Source organism: Momordica charantia (assembly GCF_013281855.1).
Source record: "Momordica charantia cultivar OHB3-1 chromosome 5 unlocalized genomic scaffold, Mcharantia_2.0 BLBB01000005.1, whole genome shotgun sequence".
NCBI classification, from domain to species: domain Eukaryota; kingdom Viridiplantae; phylum Streptophyta; class Magnoliopsida; order Cucurbitales; family Cucurbitaceae; genus Momordica; species Momordica charantia.
In genome coordinates, this window is record NW_028275163.1 from 20834371 (window position 1) to 20856757 (window position 22387).

The 22387-nt window shown below is 33.8% G+C and overlaps 3 protein-coding genes across 5 annotated transcripts; 1 reads left to right on the top strand and 2 right to left on the bottom strand.

Moving 5' to 3' along the window:
• Nucleotides 1-1130: 1130 nt before the first annotated feature.
• On the bottom strand, nucleotides 1131-6439 carry LOC111025731 (UBP1-associated protein 2C). 2 transcript variants are annotated; one of them, XM_022303630.2, is made up of 7 exons: nucleotides 6201-6439; nucleotides 4800-4920; nucleotides 4437-4580; nucleotides 3676-3872; nucleotides 3485-3560; nucleotides 2280-2639; nucleotides 1131-1413 (listed from the first exon to the last, which is right to left on the bottom strand). In XM_022303630.2, the coding sequence occupies exons 1-6, from the start codon at nucleotides 6326-6328 to the stop codon at nucleotides 2304-2306; spliced, it is 1002 nt and encodes a 333-aa protein (XP_022159322.1). In that variant the 5' UTR covers nucleotides 6329-6439; the 3' UTR covers nucleotides 1131-1413; nucleotides 2280-2303. The 2 variants fall into 2 exon arrangements, with proteins under 2 accessions (XP_022159322.1, XP_087980711.1); XM_088124585.1 differs by lacking the exon at nucleotides 4800-4920 and having other exon boundaries at nucleotides 6201-6335.
• Nucleotides 6440-7877: 1438 nt separating this feature from the next.
• LOC111024848 (uncharacterized) lies at nucleotides 7878-12089 on the top strand. 2 transcript variants are annotated; one of them, XM_022302648.2, is made up of 7 exons: nucleotides 7878-8031; nucleotides 8453-8626; nucleotides 9766-9848; nucleotides 10032-10199; nucleotides 10609-10719; nucleotides 11499-11565; nucleotides 11644-12089. In XM_022302648.2, exons 2-7 carry the CDS (start codon nucleotides 8506-8508, stop codon nucleotides 11922-11924), a joined length of 831 nt encoding a protein of 276 aa, XP_022158340.1. In that variant the 5' UTR covers nucleotides 7878-8031; nucleotides 8453-8505; the 3' UTR covers nucleotides 11925-12089. The 2 variants fall into 2 exon arrangements, with proteins under 2 accessions (XP_022158340.1, XP_022158339.1); XM_022302647.2 differs by having other exon boundaries at nucleotides 7879-8075.
• Nucleotides 12090-17264: 5175 nt separating this feature from the next.
• On the bottom strand, nucleotides 17265-18097 carry LOC148211522 (cotton fiber protein). The gene has a single exon (XM_088124488.1). It carries the CDS (start codon nucleotides 17991-17993, stop codon nucleotides 17490-17492), a length of 504 nt encoding a protein of 167 aa, XP_087980614.1. The 5' UTR covers nucleotides 17994-18097; the 3' UTR covers nucleotides 17265-17489.
• Nucleotides 18098-22387: the final 4290 nt, after the last annotated feature.

Sequence of the window (22387 nt, forward strand, 5' to 3'; positions counted from 1 at the left end):
AAGAAATTAGTGAGTAAAGTGATAATAAAATTTTTATGGAAAGAAATGAGATAAAGAATCAAATCGAAGGACCAAGATGATCACTTTTAAAAAATACAGACATCAAAATGGATACTTCAGAAATATAGATACCAAAATAATATATGAACTTAAAAGAATAATTAGGAATATAATATAATTGAGATTAAATATTATAAAAATAGTAGCTAAAACAATAATTATATATACATGGTGGATCACAAACATATGAATATTCAAAAAGTCTACTTCATCTAAAAAATTATGTTAACCCAATTTAAATAGGGAGCCTACTCCCAACCCTACACCATTTAATATAGTCACAAAATTTATTAAACATTTAAATCTAGAATTGATCACAAAGATATTCAAATAAAATGTTGGTTGATTAAAAACATTAAACTAAAAGGAGATGAAAAATTATTTGGGAGTTTATGAGAAAACTGGATACTTGTATTCGTGTTGAGCCTTCTCTTAGAAGGCTACTTATTTAGTATATTTTGAGAAATTTTTAATCGGTGGTAATTCATATTGTTATATATATATATATAGTAAAATAAAAATATTTCATATGATTCCTTTTTTACCCTCGTACATTATTCATTTATGTTTATTGGTGAGAGATGAATTGTCATATTGGTAAATATAGTAGCAGAAATTTTTTTAATGTGATTCCTCTTTTACCCTCGTACATTATTTATTTACATTTATCGGTGAGAGACTATGTCATTGATACACATCCATCACGGATATAATTTATCATTAGATCGGAGGTTCAAAGCCCCGATTACCCCCAATTTGTTGTACGAGAAAAAAATGTTTTGAGATTAAAGATAAAATAGCTTGAGGCCTATGCATTCCTATATGTCATCCATTAATTTGATGTCAATTCAACCTCAATGTTGGCTAAAATTTAACCCAGACAGAAATTTGTCACTACCAAACAAAGAAATAGCAAGTATTTCCTTAAACAAGAAAATTGTTAATGGCACAACAATTATTCTATACAACTCTACAAATATGATCTACGAGACCCATTTTCTAAATTCCAACTTTGAAGTTCAATTTAAAATAGGAATACAATTCAAAAATCATGATCGATCGAAGAGAAATATCAAGAATATTGTCACCTGTTCATTAGTTAGAGTAGCTAACACCAATATTTTCCATGCTCAGAATTGAATAACTCTAATCCTAAAAATAGGCTAAGTTATGCATTATCATTATTCCTAGGTAGCATTAATATTGCACAGACAAGGTATAAAAATATAGAGTTCTACTTAAATCCACAAGCTCACCTGGGCACCTTCAATGTCCAAATTACCATTTCAATCAATAAGATTTGCCTATTCTCAGCAACCAATGTGTAGAGGTGCATAGTCAAGCTCTAGGTTCCTACAAAAAAACCGAGCAGGTACCACGAACAACTGAATGAGAATGAAAATAATGCAGGTAATACCGTTATTACGTGAAGGGGGTAAAGAAATAAGAAGAAACAAAAGTAGATTGCAAAAGTTACCCCATACTTGAAGTCTTGTGATTAGTCTTACATTATCCTTTTGAAATCATAAATATTTTACCCTTTTTAATTCTATGGCCAAATATAGGTTTTAGTCCGGAGTGTTTTCAATATAGTCCCCAGTGTAAGTTCGAGGCTAATTTCTCATCTAAATTTGTCCCGAGTGTAAGTTCATCATCAACCAATTTTAACATTCACAACAGTGAGGGTATAATTGAAAAATGTTAAAACAGAATGAACTAAATTTAAACTTTTTCAACAATAGAGACTAGAATGAAAAACACTATAACGTTAGGGATTAAAACATATATTTAGCTTAATTTACACATTTTTCTCTCTAAACTAAACTTTCTTATTTCAACCAACGAAAATGCAGATGCGGCACATCAAAATTGCAGAAGTTACCCCAACATCCTATCCAAGTGTAAGTATTACTTCAATTAGATGAAAAAGTTAAGCCTAGAATAGAAGGTACAGTTCTGTAAAGTGTAAGATTTATTATTATTTTTTTAAGATAAGAAACCAAACTTTCGTTGAACTATAAAGTGTAAGTATATATAATTTTGTCGGCCTAGTTCAACTAGTTAAGACATTACATACCAGTCTTAAAAGTAAGAAATTCTCACCCCTACAGCGTTGTAAAAAAAATTGGTATGTAATTTCAATTAAAGAATGTAGATATATTATTTGCATGGATGCTAAATCTGAAGTGTAAAGGTAAATATAAAGTTTTGAAATTCACCTCTTATAAATCACATTGAGGTTATTATTTCGCCATGTAATATGGATACCCGCCCATTCCAGCAGGTGCAGTCGGGTGAAGTCCGGGAGCCTCTTTCACTCCAATCGCTTGATGAGGGTATGGCATTTGGGGTTGGCCCGCATACGAAGCGTGTGCAGCCGTAGGACTAGGATACGAAGCAGGATATGCAGGAGCTTGGGGATAAGTATAGCCAACAGGGGCAACAATGCCGTGTGATTTTCCGGGTTGAGGATATCCCGCTGCTACTGGATATGGCATGGAAGGAATGGCTGGGGATACTTGAGCCTGCACCATCTTGCTCCTGTGGGAATCGGCAAGCTTCACAATGATGTTCCTTCCCTACAAAGAGTCAAAACATCATAGAAATGCTTACATATGGAAACAGACTTACAGAGAATGTCAAAGATTCTAAACGGACAAATTTTACTCCATATCTTAAGTAAAGAGAGGAAAGTTTTTCAATTCTTTTCAATATGCAAAATAAAGAGGCTTATTTAGAATCTTAAAAATTCGATACTCAATTGCCATACACGTTTCTTATTATGTTGTTAAATTTAACTAGAAGAATGAGTCAACTGTCGCCCAAGTTGCACTACAAAGGATTTGCTGAACAGCTTTAATAGTATGATATGAAACAAAGGAAAAGTGAACTCTAAAGAACTTTACATATTTGTATACATAATACATCAGTAATATATTATCCTTTTCATTGAAGGTTACAAGTTATTTGCAATATTTTGACATATGGACAAGAACATTTCTAGTTTGGCTCTTGAACTTGATTGTGAACATTCTTCATTTCTACACAATCCGCTTTTGTTTGTTCCCCCTCTAGAATATTATTTTCAGTTTACCCCCTTCCCCTTTCAAAAATAAAAATAAAATTGATTCTAATAATTCCACATTTAATCTAAATGATTGCTTATGCTTAATTAGAACTCCTTTAAGACTTCATACATCCTCGGCAGATGAGTTAAACTAAACCAAATATTTTTCTACCAGTTCAAAATCATATAATTCTAAGTTTTAATTATGGCCATTTTCCTTATATTATGACTTAACAAATAATTAGAGCATTTCTAAGCATTCAAATAACTGGAATCTTCCATTCTGAAGAGTTATTAGTAAAATTCAACAAACTATCTATTTCACAAAGTTAATCATAAAGCTCATTACTAGCTCACCCCAAAGGTCTTGTCTGGATCATCTATTGCCTTCTTTGCAGCCTCTACTGTCGTATAGGTAACAAATCCAAACCCTCTACAGAAACAAACTGTGCAAATTATTACATAGGTGCAGCATTTGTGGATCTCCAACAAGTTATAGACATCAACAGCAAAAAGTCCCAATGAAATGGGAGGAGAATGTTACTAACCGTGATTCATTTGTATCCTTATCATAAGCAACCGAACCTTCTTCTATATCACCATACCTTCCGAAGAAATTCAGCAACACTTCACTTGAAATATCTGGTGATAAACCTCCAATGTAGAGCTTCCTCTGTGCTAAATCTGGCGTTGTACTTGATCCGGTTAGACCCTCGCAAGCCAGATTGCAGACAGCCATGCGACCCTAGAATTAAGAAGGATTAATCAAATAAAAAATATTCAGTTCTCTTGGAATCTTAAATATCTTATAAAACCACCACCGGCTATGATGAGGTGGAATGAAGAGGTGATTGTGTTAATTGAAAGTCTGTATGCTTGCAGGTGGATAGCCCATCTATCAACTACCCTTAATAATCTCCTTTAAAGGCATAGCATAGATCTTGTTCAAGTTATGAATTACATGTCATGTATAAGAGTTAGTTAAGTTTAAATCTTTATAAAAGTTATGTTGATCACATATTACGATCCAAAAAGCAAAAGAATACTTCTCCATTAACCCTAAGCCAGAAGCTAACATCCTATGAACAAAGAAATGATCGAGAAAAGGAGTGCTTGTTCACAAAACATAATACAAAAATGTCTAAACTCTAAAAAAGAAGAGATCGCATTATTCATTTTATTCCTAATAAAAGATATACAAATTGCTTCATCCCATCCCAACTAGTCTCACGCACATTTAACTCCTTCAAAAAGTAACCAGATCAAACAGAAAATATTTCCACAACATTTGCAAGGGGTAAGTGCTTGCCTCAATAATTTTGCTAGGAGCTTTTAAAGCAGCTTTAGTTGACTCCATGTGCTTGTAAGTAATGAAACCATATCCACGGGACTTTCCTGTTGCTTTGTCATAGATAACAGCTCCTTCTTCAATTTCACCATGCACGCTAAATGCCTGAACATCAATATAATTGTCACAACTTTATTAAGGAAAAGAGAGAGAGAGAGAGAGAGAGAGAGAGAACACTGTTCATTGTAGATAGAAGCCAAGGAAAAAAAATTGATTAAACAAGTGATTCAAAGATTTAATGTTCCAGGTCTAGGCACAGATAGAGTCTAGAGAACATTCCCAAACATGACAGGCAAAACACAAGCAACAACCAATTGCACTCACAGCACACAATGTTTCTGAACTGGTATTCCAGGCCAAGCCACGAACAAAAAGCTTTCGATTGACAGGATCTGCACTGGCAACACTTTTTATTTCTTCTGCAATGGAAGGATACTGGGACCCTCTTTATGCCTCAACATGCAATGAAAATAAACACACATTCACCATGTCAATCACACAGGATACAATTGGAGCAACACCCTTGTGATTTCCGCTGTGTATACCCACAAAAATGTGTCCTTACTATGGTTTTAGTAATGGAATTTACTTTCAAAAGAAACCTTTAATTTTGAGAACTATAAATATAAGAATTTTCTCAAACAAATAGCTTTGAATTTGAATTTTTTTATGAGTATTGAACTTATATAAGTTTATCTTCCTTCTAAAATAGTGTCTTAGATAAGTATCCTAAGACAAATCTGAATTTGGTTTGAAATACCTTTATGATAACATTTTGAACGGTGTTGATATGAGAAATCTAAGATGTGACACACTGTTTGACAAAACAAAGCAAATCATCCAAACATGCTAGATGAAATTGTAATATATCAATATTGTGCATGTTCATGAGGAATAAATAAAATATTTCTTAGAGGCTGGGAAATGTGGCTTTAAGAATTAAAGCTTGCTTCGCTAATAATTTTGTTAGCAGGCCAACTTCCATGCTAACGCTTAGAACAAAACACCCATTTGGATCGCCCTAGTTGTAAAGATTTGGAATGTTCAGAGATGCCCTCTAAAGTCCTAGGCTCAAGCTACAGATAGAAAACTTAATAAAACTTGTGCTCTCTTAGAGTTGGCTTTGGAGATAGTAAGAGTGGGCCATCAGCAAAATGCAAGGTGCGGAAAAAATGCTTAGAAGAAAGCCTTTTTCAATCCCATCAATGTATTGAGACTAAACTTCAATCACAACTCAATCATTGGGAGCTGCAAGTTCTAATATTTCTGAAATATAACAAACTCCTGAACAAAAACATTGAATTCTTTATCGATCACAATAACAGCTTCAGAAAAGGTTAAACCCCTAGCATCTACGATATGACAGTTTCAAAGCTTGGGAAGGTGTCTACTAGTTTTGAAATTATAAATGGGCAAGCTGTTTACTGGTGCTTTTACAGTGGGAATGCCTCATACATCTAGGCACCAATTAGATTCAGAACAGAACATCCGCAGCATTGGCATCCACATAAATGAGTTAAACTTGGATGATAGGAGTGTCCTTAACCCCATATCTCATCAAATAGCGTTTGCCCATGAAACAGAAGGACACAAGCAGTGGAGAAATAGAAGAAGAACTAAGAAAGTAAAACGGTACGAGCATTCTTGAAAAGAAAGAAGAAGAAGAGGAGGAAACTGCAAATGGAAGTCTCGTTTTAATCAAGAAAAAGGTAGAAGGAGACGCACAGTCTGGCGAGGAGATCGACGAGTTGTGGCTTGGGAAGCGGTTCCAGTAGAGAGCGCAGATGTTCCACCGACGAGAATTCGCAGTTGGCGACGGTCTCCTCCAGCTTCCTCTTCTTCAAATCCTCCATTTTTGTGTAGGTTATCCAACACCGTTGGCGCAGAGTTGAGACTGAGAATGGACTGTGAAGCTGAGCCCTCGTGGGAACCGGACCGGACAGAGGCCTTAGGGCTTATTTGGCATTGTAGATGCTTTATATATATATATATATATATATATATATATATAAACAAATTGGGGCCTTGGGCAAAGGTTGGAACTTCCGACCTTAATGACTAAAGCGAGTATAGTTCAGTGTTAATTAGTATGTATCTCCAATCAAGGGGTTATGAACTCGGGTGGATCTATCGAAATGAAAGAGGGAAAATGGTTAGGTCGGGGTGCAAACCAATCTCTAGAGAGTGAAGAGTTACTTACTTGGAGCTGATGACAATTCGTGATGACAATTCGTGATGGCCTAGAAACAATGGCCAATGAGGACACTGAACTGATTAATCTAGAGTTGGATTCCACGGAGGATGTTCAACTTCTCCTAGGCCATATGGATGTTTTCACATAAATTACTTGGCTTCCGAAGGATTTCAAGAATTGTGAAGCGGAAAGCGACTTGGATCGATTCAACATGTCAAGAGAAACTCAAATTCTTTAGCTCATGATATTGTTCGTTTTGCGATGGAAGAGGGGTTAGAGATGGAGTGGTCGTCAAATCTCCCTCTTTGGTTATCGAGACTTGTAGACTCTGATTTTTCTAAGTTTTGTTTATCTATATGTAGTATTGAACAAAAAGAAAAGGTTGTGAGTTCAATTTTCAACCTCAATGAAATGAGAAAATGTCAATTATCGCTAAGTTGTACTAATGTCATGTAGCTCATAGATTATTAAATTTCAAGAATCACATTGACACATACTCAAAACTTTAAAAACTAGCTGAAGCGAGCATAGTTCAATGATACTTGACATATATCTCTAACCAAGTGGTTGGGAGTTCGATCCTCCACCCCACATGTTGTATTAAAAAAAACTTTAGAGAACAAACGTGTTCATTTTTTGAAATTTCATAGACCAAATAGACACTCTAAATCTTATGGACCAAAAGTATAGTTTATGCGTTGTTTATACACGTCGAAGGAAAACATTATTTTAAACTTTGATTATTTGTATTTATCAATTGATTTTCTTTTATTGGGACTTGGATCGTGTGTTAGCACCAATATGTTATTTGAACCATACATACCACCAACGTGTCATATGAACTATACAATATGAGAAATGGTATGACGGAGATGCAATTGTGGATTTTCTTAATTAAGTGATGAAAAGTTCTATTATTCTTATTTTATTACGGTAAATCTTTAGTTATTTAGTACGGATATGAAGTGTTCATGTCAAATACGAATTCGTCTAGATACACTATGGACACATGTTTGACACATCAATTTAAGTCTCCGAATTTTAAAACTAAGAAAATGTTTAGCCCACTTTTGCAAAAAAAATAATAATAAAAAAAACAAAAAAAAAAACAAAATGCCCAGCCCAGTCCAGCCCAATTTTAGAAGCCCATAAATAGAAAAGAAAGAAACATTAAAAAATAATAATAATAAAACTAAAAAACGATGGAAGCCCTAAATCACAAAAAAAAAAAAAAAAGCCCACGCACGACTTCTGCGATCTGCCCTCCCACCACGAAAAAGAAACCCACGCTGCTTCCTTCGCCGATTGCGTTCGCCGCCGCCACCGTCAGTTTCGCCGTCGACTCCTTGCCGCCGGGACACCGTACGCCTTCGCCTTCTATCACCTTTGCCGCCGACGATTTTTTTGTTAGCATTTCGTTCCTTTTTTCCTCTTAACTTCCTATGAGTTAAACTAATTAGAACTTGAAGCATGTTCAACTGAATAGCATAAAATTTTTGCATTCCTAACATTACCATTCAACCAAATTGTTAGGACGACATCTTCAACTTTCTTTGTATTGGAAACTTTGTATTGTAGCGTTCATCGAATGTTGGTACATTTAGTATTTTTATGCTAAATTTACACATATCATACCAAAAAAAAAAAAAAAATGATCCCAGTGTCTGTGCCCTAGTTTTGTAGAAATGGACTTATCGCCGTGTGTGTGGTTCTTAGGTTATCTGTCATGTTATTTACCATCTTCAATATCCAGAGATTACGTTTCTTTTCTTTTGGTTTTCAGGGCTTCTGTGAATTCTCTTGTGAAGTATCAATCGAGTTAGCAGTCAAGTTATCATGGTTGGTTGGCAGCGATATGTTCGGTCTATGCTTGGCCATGTGCAGAAGAGAGTGGAATTGAGTTACAATGTAGCTGCCAACTCTAATTGTTATCGCTTGCAATCCTCCCTCTCATATGGTCAGTTGTACTTCCTTTTGGATAAATGTATGAATTATATAATAAGACGTTCTTCTAGCCCATTCAAGCTTTAGTTATTCATCAACACATTAGACATGTATGTCAGAAATGAAAATGGGGTTTACTTTTGAAATATGTTTGAAGTGTATGTGTTTACTTGACTTGTCATTAACTTTGCACTATAATTGTTTTCTTTTCAACTGTTTTTGTGGTTTTTTAATAATATAAATTACTGTTATAAAAAATATTATTTTTTACCCTTGTACTTAGATATGTTTGTCAATTTTTGTTCACCCTTGTACTAAGTTGTTAAATTTAAGCCTTAAAAGTTTTAATTTTATCAAGACTTGAATAACTCATGAAATTACTCATTAGAACTTCTGATTTCCTTCTTAATTTAGAGTGGAAACCTATTGTTCAGCGGCTAACCTTTGGTTTGGATAACAATCTACCTGAAAGTTGTTCAGAAAAAAACTAGCCAATCGACCAACTAAAACCTAGGACACAGACACGGTGATACATGTCAATTAAGTTTCCTCATTTTTTATACCCTCCTAAAAACTAAATTAGGAAATTACAGTTGAAATGTTTTTAAGAATAGTTTAAGGTTTTTTTTTTTTTTTTTTTGGGGGGGGGGGGGACCTGAAAAGCAAAGCAGAAAACTGCTTTCGAAAAAAGCTTCCAAACAACCCCACTCCTTAGCAATCAACTTGCTCTGGTCAACCGCTTGAAGCTTACCAAGGTCTGTTTTTTGAGTGTCACTTTGCAAGTTTTGCAAGTTCAAATTAGAGATTTAATTGGAACCGATCAATTGTGTGAAGTCATATAAAAGAAGCAAAGCTTTAATGAAATTGTATCAACACACAGTTGCCCATGGTGCATTTTTGCCAAAATGATAACGAGAACGCAAGTTTATTGATTATGTTGTTACAAATAATAAGTCCTATAAGCTCCTATATGAATATGGAGTTCCTGATCTTTCACCATTTTATTGGATAGGTCACAATCCCGATGTTTCGTCTTTCAAAGAGGACTTCTCCTCTTGAAAGTGTTAAATGTTTCGCTTCTGACTAAAATCAATATAACCACAGCACAATCTTAGAATTGAAGTTCCTGAGTTTCTCCAATTTCTTATGCAGGGGAGTTGCCTTATCTACAGAGACTTTTGAAACCATCTTCAGCAGGCATTACACAACCTTATTATCAGTGCCTCCAGCAGATGGTACACTCGCTGGCTATACCATCCATTGAATCTCTATGAAATTAATCCTTCATTTTTTGAAAGAAAAGTTATTTCTGAAAACAAATCTTCAGGGTATTTGTGGTTTCTTTTCACAAAATACTTGAATATATTTTATTTTCTGAAAAATGCCTTCGTCCTGTTCTACCTTTTTTCCTTTTACAGGGAATTTCCAGTTCAAGGTTTTTACTTGCCGATAAATCTGAGGAAGCAGCAGTTTCATCACCTCTGACCTCTGCTTTGGCTTTAAGTAGTGGAAAAGAAGGAGATAAAGACCAAAAAGTAGTATCTAAACCTTCCAAAGTCCAAGCTATATTAAAGGGAATCAAACAGGTATAGTCTTTAGACTTTCTCTTGTTACTAACTCATCAAAAGCTTGAGTAAAAGAGAGAAAAGCTATAGCTTAAACTTGCAAACTTATTTTAGTTTGAGATTCTAGAATTACAGAAGTTGATAAATGTTAAAGTTTTAATGATATTTAATTAATGCTTAATCAACTTGCTTACTATATGACCTCTTGGCCCCATTTCTGGAACCAACTTTTAGCCGTTTACCGGAAGTATTTTCTTAGTATTGGGTTTTGGACTTTTTTCTGTCCGGAATATTTTCCCTCCGGTCAAGTGTGGTAACCCATTTTCTGTTAATTAAAGTTGGTTTCCAAATAAAGAAAAGTATTTACCTTTTCTTTTGACACATCAAAGAAACAGTTAATACGTTGGTGACATTTGAATTGTTCTACCAGAGTCCCAAGAAAGTCAACTTGGTTGCTGCATTAGTTCGAGGCATGCGTGTCGAAGATGCACTGTTGCAGTTACAATTGACTGTAAAGCGTGCTTCAAAAACTGTTTATCAGGTGAAACACTAATTTACATTACACTGTGATCTGAGTATTTCATTGATTTCATTTTTTGGGAGAGTTTTAACTCTGGTGAGAAATCAGCATTCAAATACTTGAGTCTGGTCAACCTGTTTTGAAGATTGGGCTCCTGGTCTTGGCACATAAAAAGGGAGAGGGATGGGGGAAAATGTATCTAGGACCAGGACTAGACCAAAACGAGAACTTTCATTTTTTTTTTGAATTATTATTGTTTTAATTTTTTATTTTTAGATCTATGAGCATTCGGCCTCCAGGGGAACTTTTTGGCTATGCTATATTTGGTTGTCAAGGAAACTTATGGAATATTAAATCCTAGGTATTGGTGGGGCTGAAGCAACTTGACTAATCTCGCGAGACAATTAATTGATTCTACTATATTTAGTTGTTAAGAAAACTTATTGGATATTAAATCCTAGGTTGGTAGGTGGTTGGTGGTCACCATGATTTGAACTCGTTTTCTCTGTGTTGTTTACTCTTATTATTAATTTTTAATTGCCCTTAAATGACCCGTAGGCCAACCCATAGTGGTCACTTTTATTTCTCCAAAAGGCCATTTGAACAATATAATAATTAATGGTTTGGGAGCTGGATGGAGACTGTTGGAAGATTTAGACATTGACCTTGCTAGTTAATGTGAGTTCTATGTTACAAATTGTGCTCCCATTTGTTCTGGCAGATGCACCCTCTTTTGGCATTGATAATATTTACGAACGTTTTCTAAGAACTTTTCGTGTCGTGAATTTGTATTTGTGAAGGTCATTCACTCGGCCAAAGCAAACGCAACCCATAATCATGGAATGGATTCAGATCGGCTCCTTGTTGGTAAATGAAGCAATCAAAGATAACCCGGTGGTTATATTTTATGGTTTCGTTTTTCTGACTTGTTGCTATTTTGTACAGCTGAGGCATTTGTGGGCAAAGGATTCTTTAAGAAAAGAATATCATATCATGCTAAAGGAAAATGTGGAATTAAAGTCAGACCAGAATGCCGGCTAACAGTTGTTGTTAGGGAGATAACACCTGAAGAAGAGGCAGAGATAGCCAAGCTGAGAGTTAGCAATTTCCGCAAGCTGACCAAGCGTGAAAGTCGGCTCGTACCTCATAAGCTTATTGAAACCACGCCAATCTGGAACCGAAAAGGCAAAGCTAGAGCAAATGAAGAAGGTCGAATGGCTTCATAAGTTTTAACGGCCTCCAGTTGAGTTTCTTCATCTCTTTCTGCCGATGCATTGTTTTCTTCCATGTTCTTTTGTTCTAGACAAGTTAGGGAGGAAAAGTGATTTAATATGGAGAATGTAAGGATACGTTTTGCATAAGGGAGCAATCACATTGTGTTATTTTTCTTACATTCTTGTATAGATCATGTGGCCTCACTCGGCGAAGATTTACTTTCATTTAGGGTATGTTTGGGAGTGGTTTTGACATGTCATTGTCAAAATCACTTCCTTTTTCCTTCATCACGAATTAAAAATTTTGATTTTAAGAAAGCTTTTGGATGTTGATTTTGGAAAACCAATCATACTCAAATCCTTTTTTTCAAAATTTCTAATTATACCATTACTCCCAAACACATCCTTAGTTTATACCATCTTATAATAATTTTGTTTTTATGAGTCAATGGAATGAATCTCCATCTCCAGAAAACAGAAGTTTTTTTTTCCATTCATTTTTTAGGACATGAACGAGGTCCTGTGTAATTCATGGAAGCCTTCTTAACAAACTGCGATGGTTTGTTTTAATTTTTTTTATCTCTCTTTTCAACGAAATCATTCTGTTGGTTGTAATATTATTACCCTTTTTAATTTAAAAAATCCACACTTATCATGTGTAGTTTTATATTAAAGAACTTATATTTCAAAATTATATTGTTTAATTATTATCCATTTCATTTAATACTTTTTCATATTTTAATTATATTATTCTTCTAATTATTTTTTTTATAAACATATACTCTTCCAAAATATTCTTTATATTAAATTATATAATATATTCCAATAATCATTATCTAATATATATTTTTTTATTTTAATCTTCTAATATAATAAACATATACTCCTCCAAAAAGTCATATAATATATTCTAAGGATGATTGTATAATATATTTTTCATTTTAATCTTCTAGTATACAATACGATAAACATATATTTCTCTAAAATGTTGTATAATATGTATTTTTCAGGTTATATGCTAAACTTGAATGTTATTTAATATTTTTTTTATATAACTTACAGTATGGTAATAATATACTCAAATATGTTATACAATATACAGTGGTATATAGTTTTTTCTCCTTTGTGACACAATCTAGTTTTTCCTTCAGAAACAAAAATCCTAGACACTTCATTCTTCTCTTCCTTCACCAAAGTTTTTGTTGTGGTTGGAATGACTTCTGTGGGAAGTAGAGCTCGAAGATCTGGTCGAATCAAACAATGTAGGAGAACGAGATGGAGGATACAGATTGCGTGGTGTTGCCGACTGAGGGAGGTCACCGCCGTCTGATGCTGCTGTTGTGGTGTCGTCAAATTATTTAGGAGCCCTCTAATTCTCTCTTTCGATTATCAGATATCAACAATAGAAGAGAGTTTTATCCATTACCAAAAGAGAAAATATATCATTTTAAATCTTTGACATAGATAAAAACTATCATATTTTTTTTTTAGGTTTTCCCTAGATAGAATCCGTCTCATTTGGGTTTTGTGAAGGTAGTTCATACATGCCCTTTTACAAGAGAACTTGTCAAGAGTCACTCTTTTACTAGCCATTGCTCTGTCCTCCTCAACTTTGGTTAACACATCTGCTCCTGAACCTTGTTTAAAAAAAGAAAGCCAAAAAAAAAAAGATCTCATTTGATCATATTTGTCCAAACAAAAGACAACATTCAGTATCAAATTTAACTCCAATCTTGTCCTTTAACAAAAGGCCAAACACACATCCACCCCCACCCTGAAAAGCAGGAAAATCCCCATATCTCAGAGCAGTACCAAACAACCAAAAGAACAAAGATACAATAAAATTTCTCAATATCTCAGAAAAAAGCCACATTGTGACCCTAAAATTGAGGCCATCATCACTGGCGGTGGAGTTAAGTAGAAGAAAGAGAGAATCTTTCATTCAGGACTTTCCTCAAACACCTTCACAGCATTACCTTTTTCTCTTAAAAGAAATATGTAATGAACAGGCAAAAGGCAAAAGGAAAACTTCAGTTACCTTCAATGATATGGCCTTTGGAGCAACGCAAACTGGAACAGATGCCCTGCCCACTGATCCAGGGAGATGACATTGGAATTTGAGAGAGTGGTTATGGTTTTTTTTTCCTTCTTCTTTTTTATGGAGAATTTTTTTTTTTTTTTGGTTAGGTAAGAGATAATGAGGCTATGTGTCATGAACCCATGTGCATACTTTCATCACTTCATTGTGTGTGATTCATCTTCAAGCATTTTTCCCTCCTTTTTATTTATTAAAAAGGTTGCGATATTGATCCCGACACGTCTCTGTACTTTGAATTGTGACTCTATGTAGTTCTCATTGTTCATACCTAGTAAATGGTAACATCAACAAACTTATCAAACAGATGCGTGTTGATTTGGCATGACGCAGTAGACAAATTATTGGAGGGGTGGACACAGCTACACAAATTATAACAGCATAATCTCTAAAAGGGATTTGGTACATTGCTTCAAGAAGCGGTGTCATATGCACCACTTTTATTTTCTTGTGTGGTTAACTTTCGTTTGTCATTTGGATGATATCAATGACAGAATTATATTAAATTGAACAAAAAATTATAAGTTAAGTGGGAGTCTTTTGAACTCTCAAAGCCATGTTTGATAAATCTTTGAACTTGAATAAGTATCCAATAGTTTCTTAAACTTTCAATATTATTTCGACTTATTAGACATTCTTTTTAATCACGGACCTATTAAACACAAAAAGATTCAATTGGTAATTTAATAAAATATACAACTTTTGATTTTAAATCGTTCTAGAACACGTTGATAAGGTTCTAATTCTATTTTAATATGTGAATATTTTTTCTATAACCCAACTTTTTTTTTATCCCAAAAAAAGTAGAATTTGTAGGGACAAAAAGATTTGGTAATTGGGAGAAAGAAGCCAAATTGGGTTTAGTTTTGCTTCATAAATATTTAATCCTCTTCTACTATATCCATTATTTTGTCTACAAAACAACAAATTAAGATAAGATTAATTGGCCATGTGGCCAAGTCAAATTGGCCAAATATTTAAACCACAAGTTTTTGGAAGCAAGAAATCTACATATTCCAAAGCTTATATTATAGTTTAATATTGATTTACCAACTAGCACACTTTGGAACATTTAATGTAAATTATAATAAAGTCACCAACAGATGGACATTTTTTTTCTGTCTTATTATTATTATTATTATTATTTTTGTGGTTGGCAATATGCAAGGCAAGTAGGTCACTTTTTTCCCCTTTTTTGACATGTGTTGTTGACTTGTGGTCTTAAATTAAATGAATGTTATCCCAAACGACAACGTTTAGCTGCCTAAGCATGTGGAAATGAAGTACTTGATGGGACTAGGAAAACGTTAAGAATTGTTTATTTGGAAATATATTTATTGACCATTTTGTTTTCTATTTTTGTAAAGCGAAATTTGCAGTCGAATTTCCTTTTGGGAAATATATCCATTTTTCATAAACAGATTTCAAAGAGGGACCCAAAAAAAAAAAAAAAAAAAATTTATTAGCAAATTTTTTTAACATGCTTTCTCTAAATTTTTGTTTTAATAAATAGAAAGTTGTTGTTGTTATTACTATTGTTTATATTTTGTAACAGCAAAGTCAAGTAATTTCTATTTTTTAAAATTTTAGTTTAATATTAAAATTTTAAAGAAATAGAAAAGAAAAAAAATACATGGGAACTAGGAATATTTATTGGAAAAATATGGGAAAAGATCTTAGAAATCTCATAAATGAATTAGTCAAATAGAGGTTTTTTTAGATTCCTTTTTATTATATATTTCATATTTGATGAAAAAAAGGGAGTGATTTGACCCACCACCTTCCTACCAAGGAATAAAAAACAGGTAGATATAAGATATTGCAGCTAGTTATGGGATTATTGAACATGCAATTTTTTTAAAATAATAAAACAAGTTGATTTCAAAATTAATTTTTAAAAAGACAATTATAGACAAATTATTTCTTTAAATTTAAACTATAAAAGTAGTCTCTCATAAATATATTTTTAAGTAAATAGTATATTGAGGAATTTTTAAGAGAAGGTTTGGTCAACCATATTTTATAATAAAAGACAAATAAAAACACCCATACCTGTCTCTTTTTATTTAGTCAATTTTAAGATATGTACCTACGTTCACATGACAACATATTACAGAAAGGAAAAAATTAGTCGTGGTATTGCCAACCTGACTACATCTCAATTGGATTTTTTCCCTTATAAAATTTCATGTAACTTATCTAAAATGGCGCGGTTGTGTTGCCAACTTAACTACATTTCAATGGTTTAAGTTAAGTTAAGACATACATATTACCAACTAACACGTCAATGGTTCGAATCATCATTATTTTACGAGCGGTTGAATTCTAGCAAGAAAAAAAATGGTGGCCCTGTTTGGTGTTGATTAATTATATATCCACCGTGGGGAAGAAATGACATTTATTTAGTTATTTAATGAAATATTATTTATCTAAAAAAATAGGAAGTTAAAAGAATTGTTTTTGGTAATATTCTTGTTTTCGCTTTTTTTTCACTGTTTTAAAAGCACATATATTTGACAATATTTTATTTTCTCAATTAAGAAAGAAAACTCTCCAAAATTGTTTATAGAATTTTGGGGAAAAATTTATTTCTTAACTTTGGTTTATTATTTTCAGTTTTTAAATAAGATAAATAAAAGTATTATTGAAATATTATTAACCTCTGTGTAATAAATATAAAATAAAATGTAATAATTTTGAATAGTTTATTTTTCAATTATAATTTAGGAGAACGAAAAATAATAAAAGTTTGTCAAACATATTTCTATTTATTTATTCAACAAAAGATAAATAACAAACAATTATTATACATATTTATATTTTAAAAATGAAGCAAGAATATGAGATCTACAGACCTTTTGGTAATATTCCAATCCCTTATTTTTTTACTTTTTAGGAAAGAAAAAGTTGCATTTGTAACTATTTCTCATTGATCTTTATTAATGAGAAATAAAGTAATTATGTTAATATAAAATATTAAAAAGTAATTATGTTACATTTAATCTTTTTAATATTTAGTACACATTTCACAAATAAAAAATAAAACAAAATGTTAGCTTCCTATTTATATTTCTTAAAACAAGAAATGAGACTAATAAACTTCATTTTGTTGTAATATTCTTTGAAATGTCTAAACCAAATTCCACGCCAAATTAATTTACGTATTTCTCAACTAAAAACAAGGAAAGAGCCAATTCTAAAAATGATCCTAACAATAAAATTCAAAGTCTAATAAAATTAAAAATAATAGTAATAAAAAAAAAACTTCAGAGTGATTATAACAATTCTAAAAAAGAAAAAAAAAAAAGACTATACACATAAGAATTGTAAAATCTAAACCCTCCAAAAAGAGACTTCATTTAAATACCAAAAAAAAAAAAAAAAAAAAGAAAAATCAGCACCCATCATCTTAATTCCTCTACATTTTTTTTTTCTTTCAATAAAAAAAAAACCCCCCATTAGAATTGAAGGTAATTTTGCGGTCACAAGCTTCTGGCGATCATATCCTGAAACCTCCGATACGATTCCTGCTTCTCCAATCGGAACTTCTCATGGCAGCTGGCGATGAAAATCTCCGCCAATTTATCGATCTCATTTACCTGATGATGATCGTCGCAATTACGGCGACGGTGGTGATCTCCTGATTCTTTTGTCTCCTCCAGCCACTGCAAGTAGCCGGCGAGCTGAGGCCCGTGATCGGCGGGGATGGAGTAATCGTCCGGCGCCGGCATGACGTGTGAAGTTTTGGAAGAGCACCAGTTGTAGTGGAGGCGGAAGGAGCCGAAGAGGATGTTGTTCTTGTTTCTGTTTAGGGCTATGGCGGATTGGTAATTGGCGTGTTTCAGGATCTGCAGCGCCCTCGATTTCGCCCTCGAAATGGCTCTCGCCAGCGACACAATTAGGGTTTGGAGAAGCGCTTTGAACTTCACAAGGCTTGCCGCCGAAGATTTTGCAGAGAAGATTTGGAGCGGCGATGGCGATACCATTTTCGATTTTAGAGAGAGAAAGAGAAAGAGAGAGAGAGAGGGACTGTGTTTCTGTTTCAGTACATGAGTAGTTTATAAAGGCATTTCATGACGGATTTGCCCCTGTGCTTTTTAGGTATTTAAACTCAATGCCACAGTCTCCCTCGCTATTTTTTTCCTTTTAATTTTAATGTTGATGAATAGAAAATTGTACTATATTTATAACATTAAATAATATATTTATTAAAATTTTTTATCTTTATTAATTAATTTTAAATTCCAAATTTGAAAAATAAAAATGTTGTTTTCACTATTTGAATCACGAAATTCTAAAATATTTTTAAAAAACAAATCTGTCAAACGCCTGAATCTATTTGATTCCGAGTAATTGATGTCTTATCTATTGAGCTGTTGAGCTGTGTTTTATATTGATCACATAGTCGTCTCTATTTGGTTAGATGTAGTTTTTTATAAGTTTTAATTTGGCTAATAAAAGTTGAGGTTAGTTTTAGTTTGTCTCTATAATCTTCAAAATTTAGATTTAGTTTTAATTTGATATTTAATTATGGTTTTAAAAGTTTTAAATTGTTATTTTAATTTTGGTTTGGTCATTTAAACATTTTTAATTTAGTCGATGAGAGTTGAGTTTAGTTTCAACTTAGTTCTTATAGTTTTAGAGGTTTCAATTTGATCATTATGATTTAGTCATATCCTCAGTATATCAGTATATTCTAATGGAGTTTTTTTTTTTAATTGAAAATGCTAGAAATGAGAGAGAATCAAATATTCAAAATGGGAAGGATTGAATTGAAACTTAAAATCAATGGTTGAGATTTAATGAAATGGATAGGTGAGATTGAATATAAAAAATAAGATTTTAATTAGTAATTAATAATTTATTATATATATGTAATATTAGATTATTAAAAAAGAAAAACTATAATCTCGGGTCGGGTAGAGAGTTGACCCGGGATTTTCAAGGGTCAACCCGAGACCTAACCCCATCTGATTGGGTTGGGATTTTTCCAACTCAACCCGTACTATGATGGGGAAAATAGAAAAAAGATGTGAAATAATTAAAAATAACATAAAATCATTAAATATCCAATTTACTATTGTCACGTCACCATTCCGGTAGTGGTTAACAAAAGTTTAACTCCATAGATAATTTAGAACTATTTTTTAAATGTTTTGGACCAAACAATCTATTTATAAAACTTAAGGATCAAATAAAAATTTATAATGACCAAAAAAGTATTTTATTTTTTAAAATGTGGAAAATACTTGACTCTTCAGAAGTAAGAAACAAATTGTCCTCGTCCCATTAAATATTTAACAAAAAAAGTAAACATATTTTTAAAAAACAATGAGTGGTTAATTTTTTAATGGTTGCAAGGACAGTTGGTTAAGGAGCCAAATATTTTCCTTAAAATATTACCAATAATTATGTTTTACTTCTTTTTCCGATGTCTCGACACGTAGATGCTTAATTTAAAGAGTGGGATTTGGATAAATATGTAGAAAAGCATGGGGGGCTTTTTTGTAATTTGGCATCATAGTGACGACTTCTGCTGGCGCCAACGCTTAACGGAGTGGCAACATTTTAAATTGGTGAGAGAGTCTTGCACGGCGACCAACGCCTTGTTTGGATCTCACTTTGTAATAATTTTTTGTCTTCTAAATATCGAACATGTTTTTTCTTTTTTTCTTTTTTAAATATATATATATATATATATATTGATGAAGAGTAAATTATTTTTTTTTATTCTTAAGAGATTTGAGTTGAGAGATTTTTCTGTCAAATCTAATTTTTTACTTAGATTTCTAATCATGTTATTTCTACCTTGTTTGACTTCATCTAGGTATATAATGCAACAAAAGATTCATTCTTTTCATTTGACACATTTGATCTCAATATCAATAGCAGCAACAATTTAACCAATAATAATAACAACGAACAACAACAGGAAAAATTGTTAAAAATTTTAATGAAATGTGACATTTACGTGGCCACTATCTACTTAAATTTTTTAGTCAAGTAGTAGTTTCACATAATATATATATCGATTGATACACGAAGTCCTAATTTCAAACTTTTATAATATTATTATTTCTTTCCTTTGAGCTAATTTTCAAGTCCATGAGAAATGAGATGGTAAAAGTATGAATTAAAAAAAAGTTAGATTTATCCTAATTTATTAATTTAATTGTGCTTTTCTTATATTGGCTGGTAATTCAATCCAAATCCATTTCATTAGGTAAAATATACATATCCTACTTTACCAACCCCATGAGGTGTAAAACATAGATTTGATTTGAAATTTGCCTCCAAAGTAAAATATATAAATATAGGGAGAGTTTCCTGCAAAATTGGCCAACTTGGGGGAAAAATGTCATTTTTATCAATTAACAAAAAAAAATTGATGAATTGCTTGCAGTGAGATTGAAATATATGGGACACTCAAACCACTTCTTTTTTTTTGTTTGGGGGGTAAAAAGATAAAGGATTGAAATTTTCAAATATGTGGATTCAATATAATTAAATAATTAGGGTTTAATATTGTTGATGCGTGGATTTCGGTCCTCCGGTTCTCCTTCTCGCACCCACCAAACTTGTTGATTCGGGACTAGAACCTGCAAAACCAAATCGAGCTAAACCGGTGTGACTCTAGTCATACGGGCTTCGATGCTTAAGTTAGCAAGAGAATAACGTAAATGTAATCAGCTTTTTGATGCCCTTACCTCTAAGGCTGGATCGCTACTTATAGCGTAAAGGTGTTCCAGAACTTTCCGTAGCTAACCCTAATTCACTGTTGCAGGGCTTGGGCGAAACCGTCGATCGAAGATGGGGGATCATTGGCTGGGCCGCGGGCCGAGCACCAGGTTGGGACCGAGCACCGGGTCGGGATCGAACCCCTCGTGGACCAGCGGGCTTCCCTCCGGTCGTAACCTGTAGCTCGACTATCGATTCCTGTCGCATAACAGTTGCCCCCTATTCCCAATGCGATGCTTTCGATCCCATTGGGAGTATAGCTTTTGTAGTGACTTATCTTGTCATGTAGGCTCGTGATCCAGGAGAATGCAAGTTTTTCGGGGTTCGCACCAAGAATGTTTCGGTCTAACGGTCAAGGATCGTGACCCGAACCGATTGAGTTGTCGAATCATTGTGGGGCTCATGGCACCCTAGTCGCAGTGCGCTGTCTTATCTTCACGAGACACAGAAAAGTGTATGTCGATTTCGAATGGACCTCCTCGGATGATGGGTCATCGTCGCATCCTTAGTTAGAATCTCACCCCACTCTTACGGCGAGGGACCTGCGTCACTTGCGTTCGAAATACCGTATCCCGGATTCGGTTAGCCCTCGTCTTCCGAATCCGGGAGAGAGTATTGATGGCTTTTATCCCGGTGAAGTAGTATTTTATGCCGCGATGTTCCAATTTGGAGTTCGCCTACCGTTGCCTCTTTTCCTTCAAAACTTTTTAGCTTTTAATCAAGTAGTTCCTTCCCAAATCGTCCCGAATGGGTGGTCTACTTTGATCAGTTGCTTTATTTTGTGGTCGTACCTCAGGGACGAGCAGCCTCTAACCAACGCGGATTTTATGTCGCTTTATCACTACGTTGCTTGTATTTCTTTTCTTTGGAATTATCAATTAACCCTCTTACCAATCACTTATTGGCTTACGGCTCTAACTTTGATGGAGTTTTGTTGCTTTCATTTCCGTAGGTTTCTAACCCGTTGGCCATAGCCGATGGTTTTACACCCGTTGTCGTTTTTGGCCTTTTACTCCATCTCATGTTTTAACCGTTCTAGGTCAATCGACCTGCTTCTGGTTTGGCCGTGTTGAGATTGTTTAATTGTTCATTCCAAATGTGTCGATTAAAGTAGATTTGTGCTCCGTCGCACGTGGTCGGCGTCTAGTGGTGGTCGGACCCGAGCCCTACTCAGTCGAAAATAAGACCTATTGGCAAGGCTATCTTATAAAACTGCCAATTAATGTAGATTGGTGCCCGTTAGCACTTGGTCGACGCCGAACAGTGATCAGACCCGAGCAGTGGTCGGCCCCGAGCCCTGCTCGGCCTGCTCGGCTAGAGCTGGTTTTACCGTCGTCGTGTAGAGTTGAGCCCTATTGCCCCCTACTCTCAAGGTAGTGTATTGTCGATATCTCTTGAGAGTACGCTTGTAGACGAGGCAAGGTGTTTTATCAAAGTCGCTCGGTATCTCGTTTTGGATTTAGGAGACATAGTTGACAGAGAACCAAAAAAATGGATACTTTATTGAATAAAAGAAATAATAATTAGAAATCTTGCTAAAAGTAGAGAAACAAAAAGAACCACATCTTAAGGAAGAAAGGAAAGGTCAACAGCCCCCCTTAGTAGAAGTCCTGTCGTTGCCCCTCATTGAGGTATAATAGCA

Bases quoted from the DNA above. Each gene is read 5' to 3' on its own strand.
- LOC111025731 (XM_022303630.2), bottom strand. From the start codon at position 6,328: ATGGAGGATTTGAAGAAGAGGAAGCTGGAGGAGACCGTCGCCAACTGC. The intron at 3,561-3,675 runs GTTAGTAACATT...TTGTTTCTGTAG, and splicing joins AAGGATACAAATGAATCACG to AGGGTTTGGATTTGTTACCT. The intron at 2,640-3,484 runs GTGAGCTAGTAA...GACTCTTTGTAG, and splicing joins ATCCAGACAAGACCTTTGGG to GGAAGGAACATCATTGTGAA.
- LOC111024848 (XM_022302648.2), top strand. From the start codon at position 8,506: ATGGTTGGTTGGCAGCGATATGTTCGGTCTATGCTTGGCCATGTGCAG. The intron at 10,720-11,498 runs GTGAAACACTAA...GTATTTGTGAAG, and splicing joins CTTCAAAAACTGTTTATCAG to GTCATTCACTCGGCCAAAGC. The intron at 11,566-11,643 runs GTAAATGAAGCA...TATTTTGTACAG, and splicing joins TTCAGATCGGCTCCTTGTTG to CTGAGGCATTTGTGGGCAAA.
- LOC148211522 (XM_088124488.1), bottom strand. From the start codon at position 17,993: ATGGTATCGCCATCGCCGCTCCAAATCTTCTCTGCAAAATCTTCGGCG.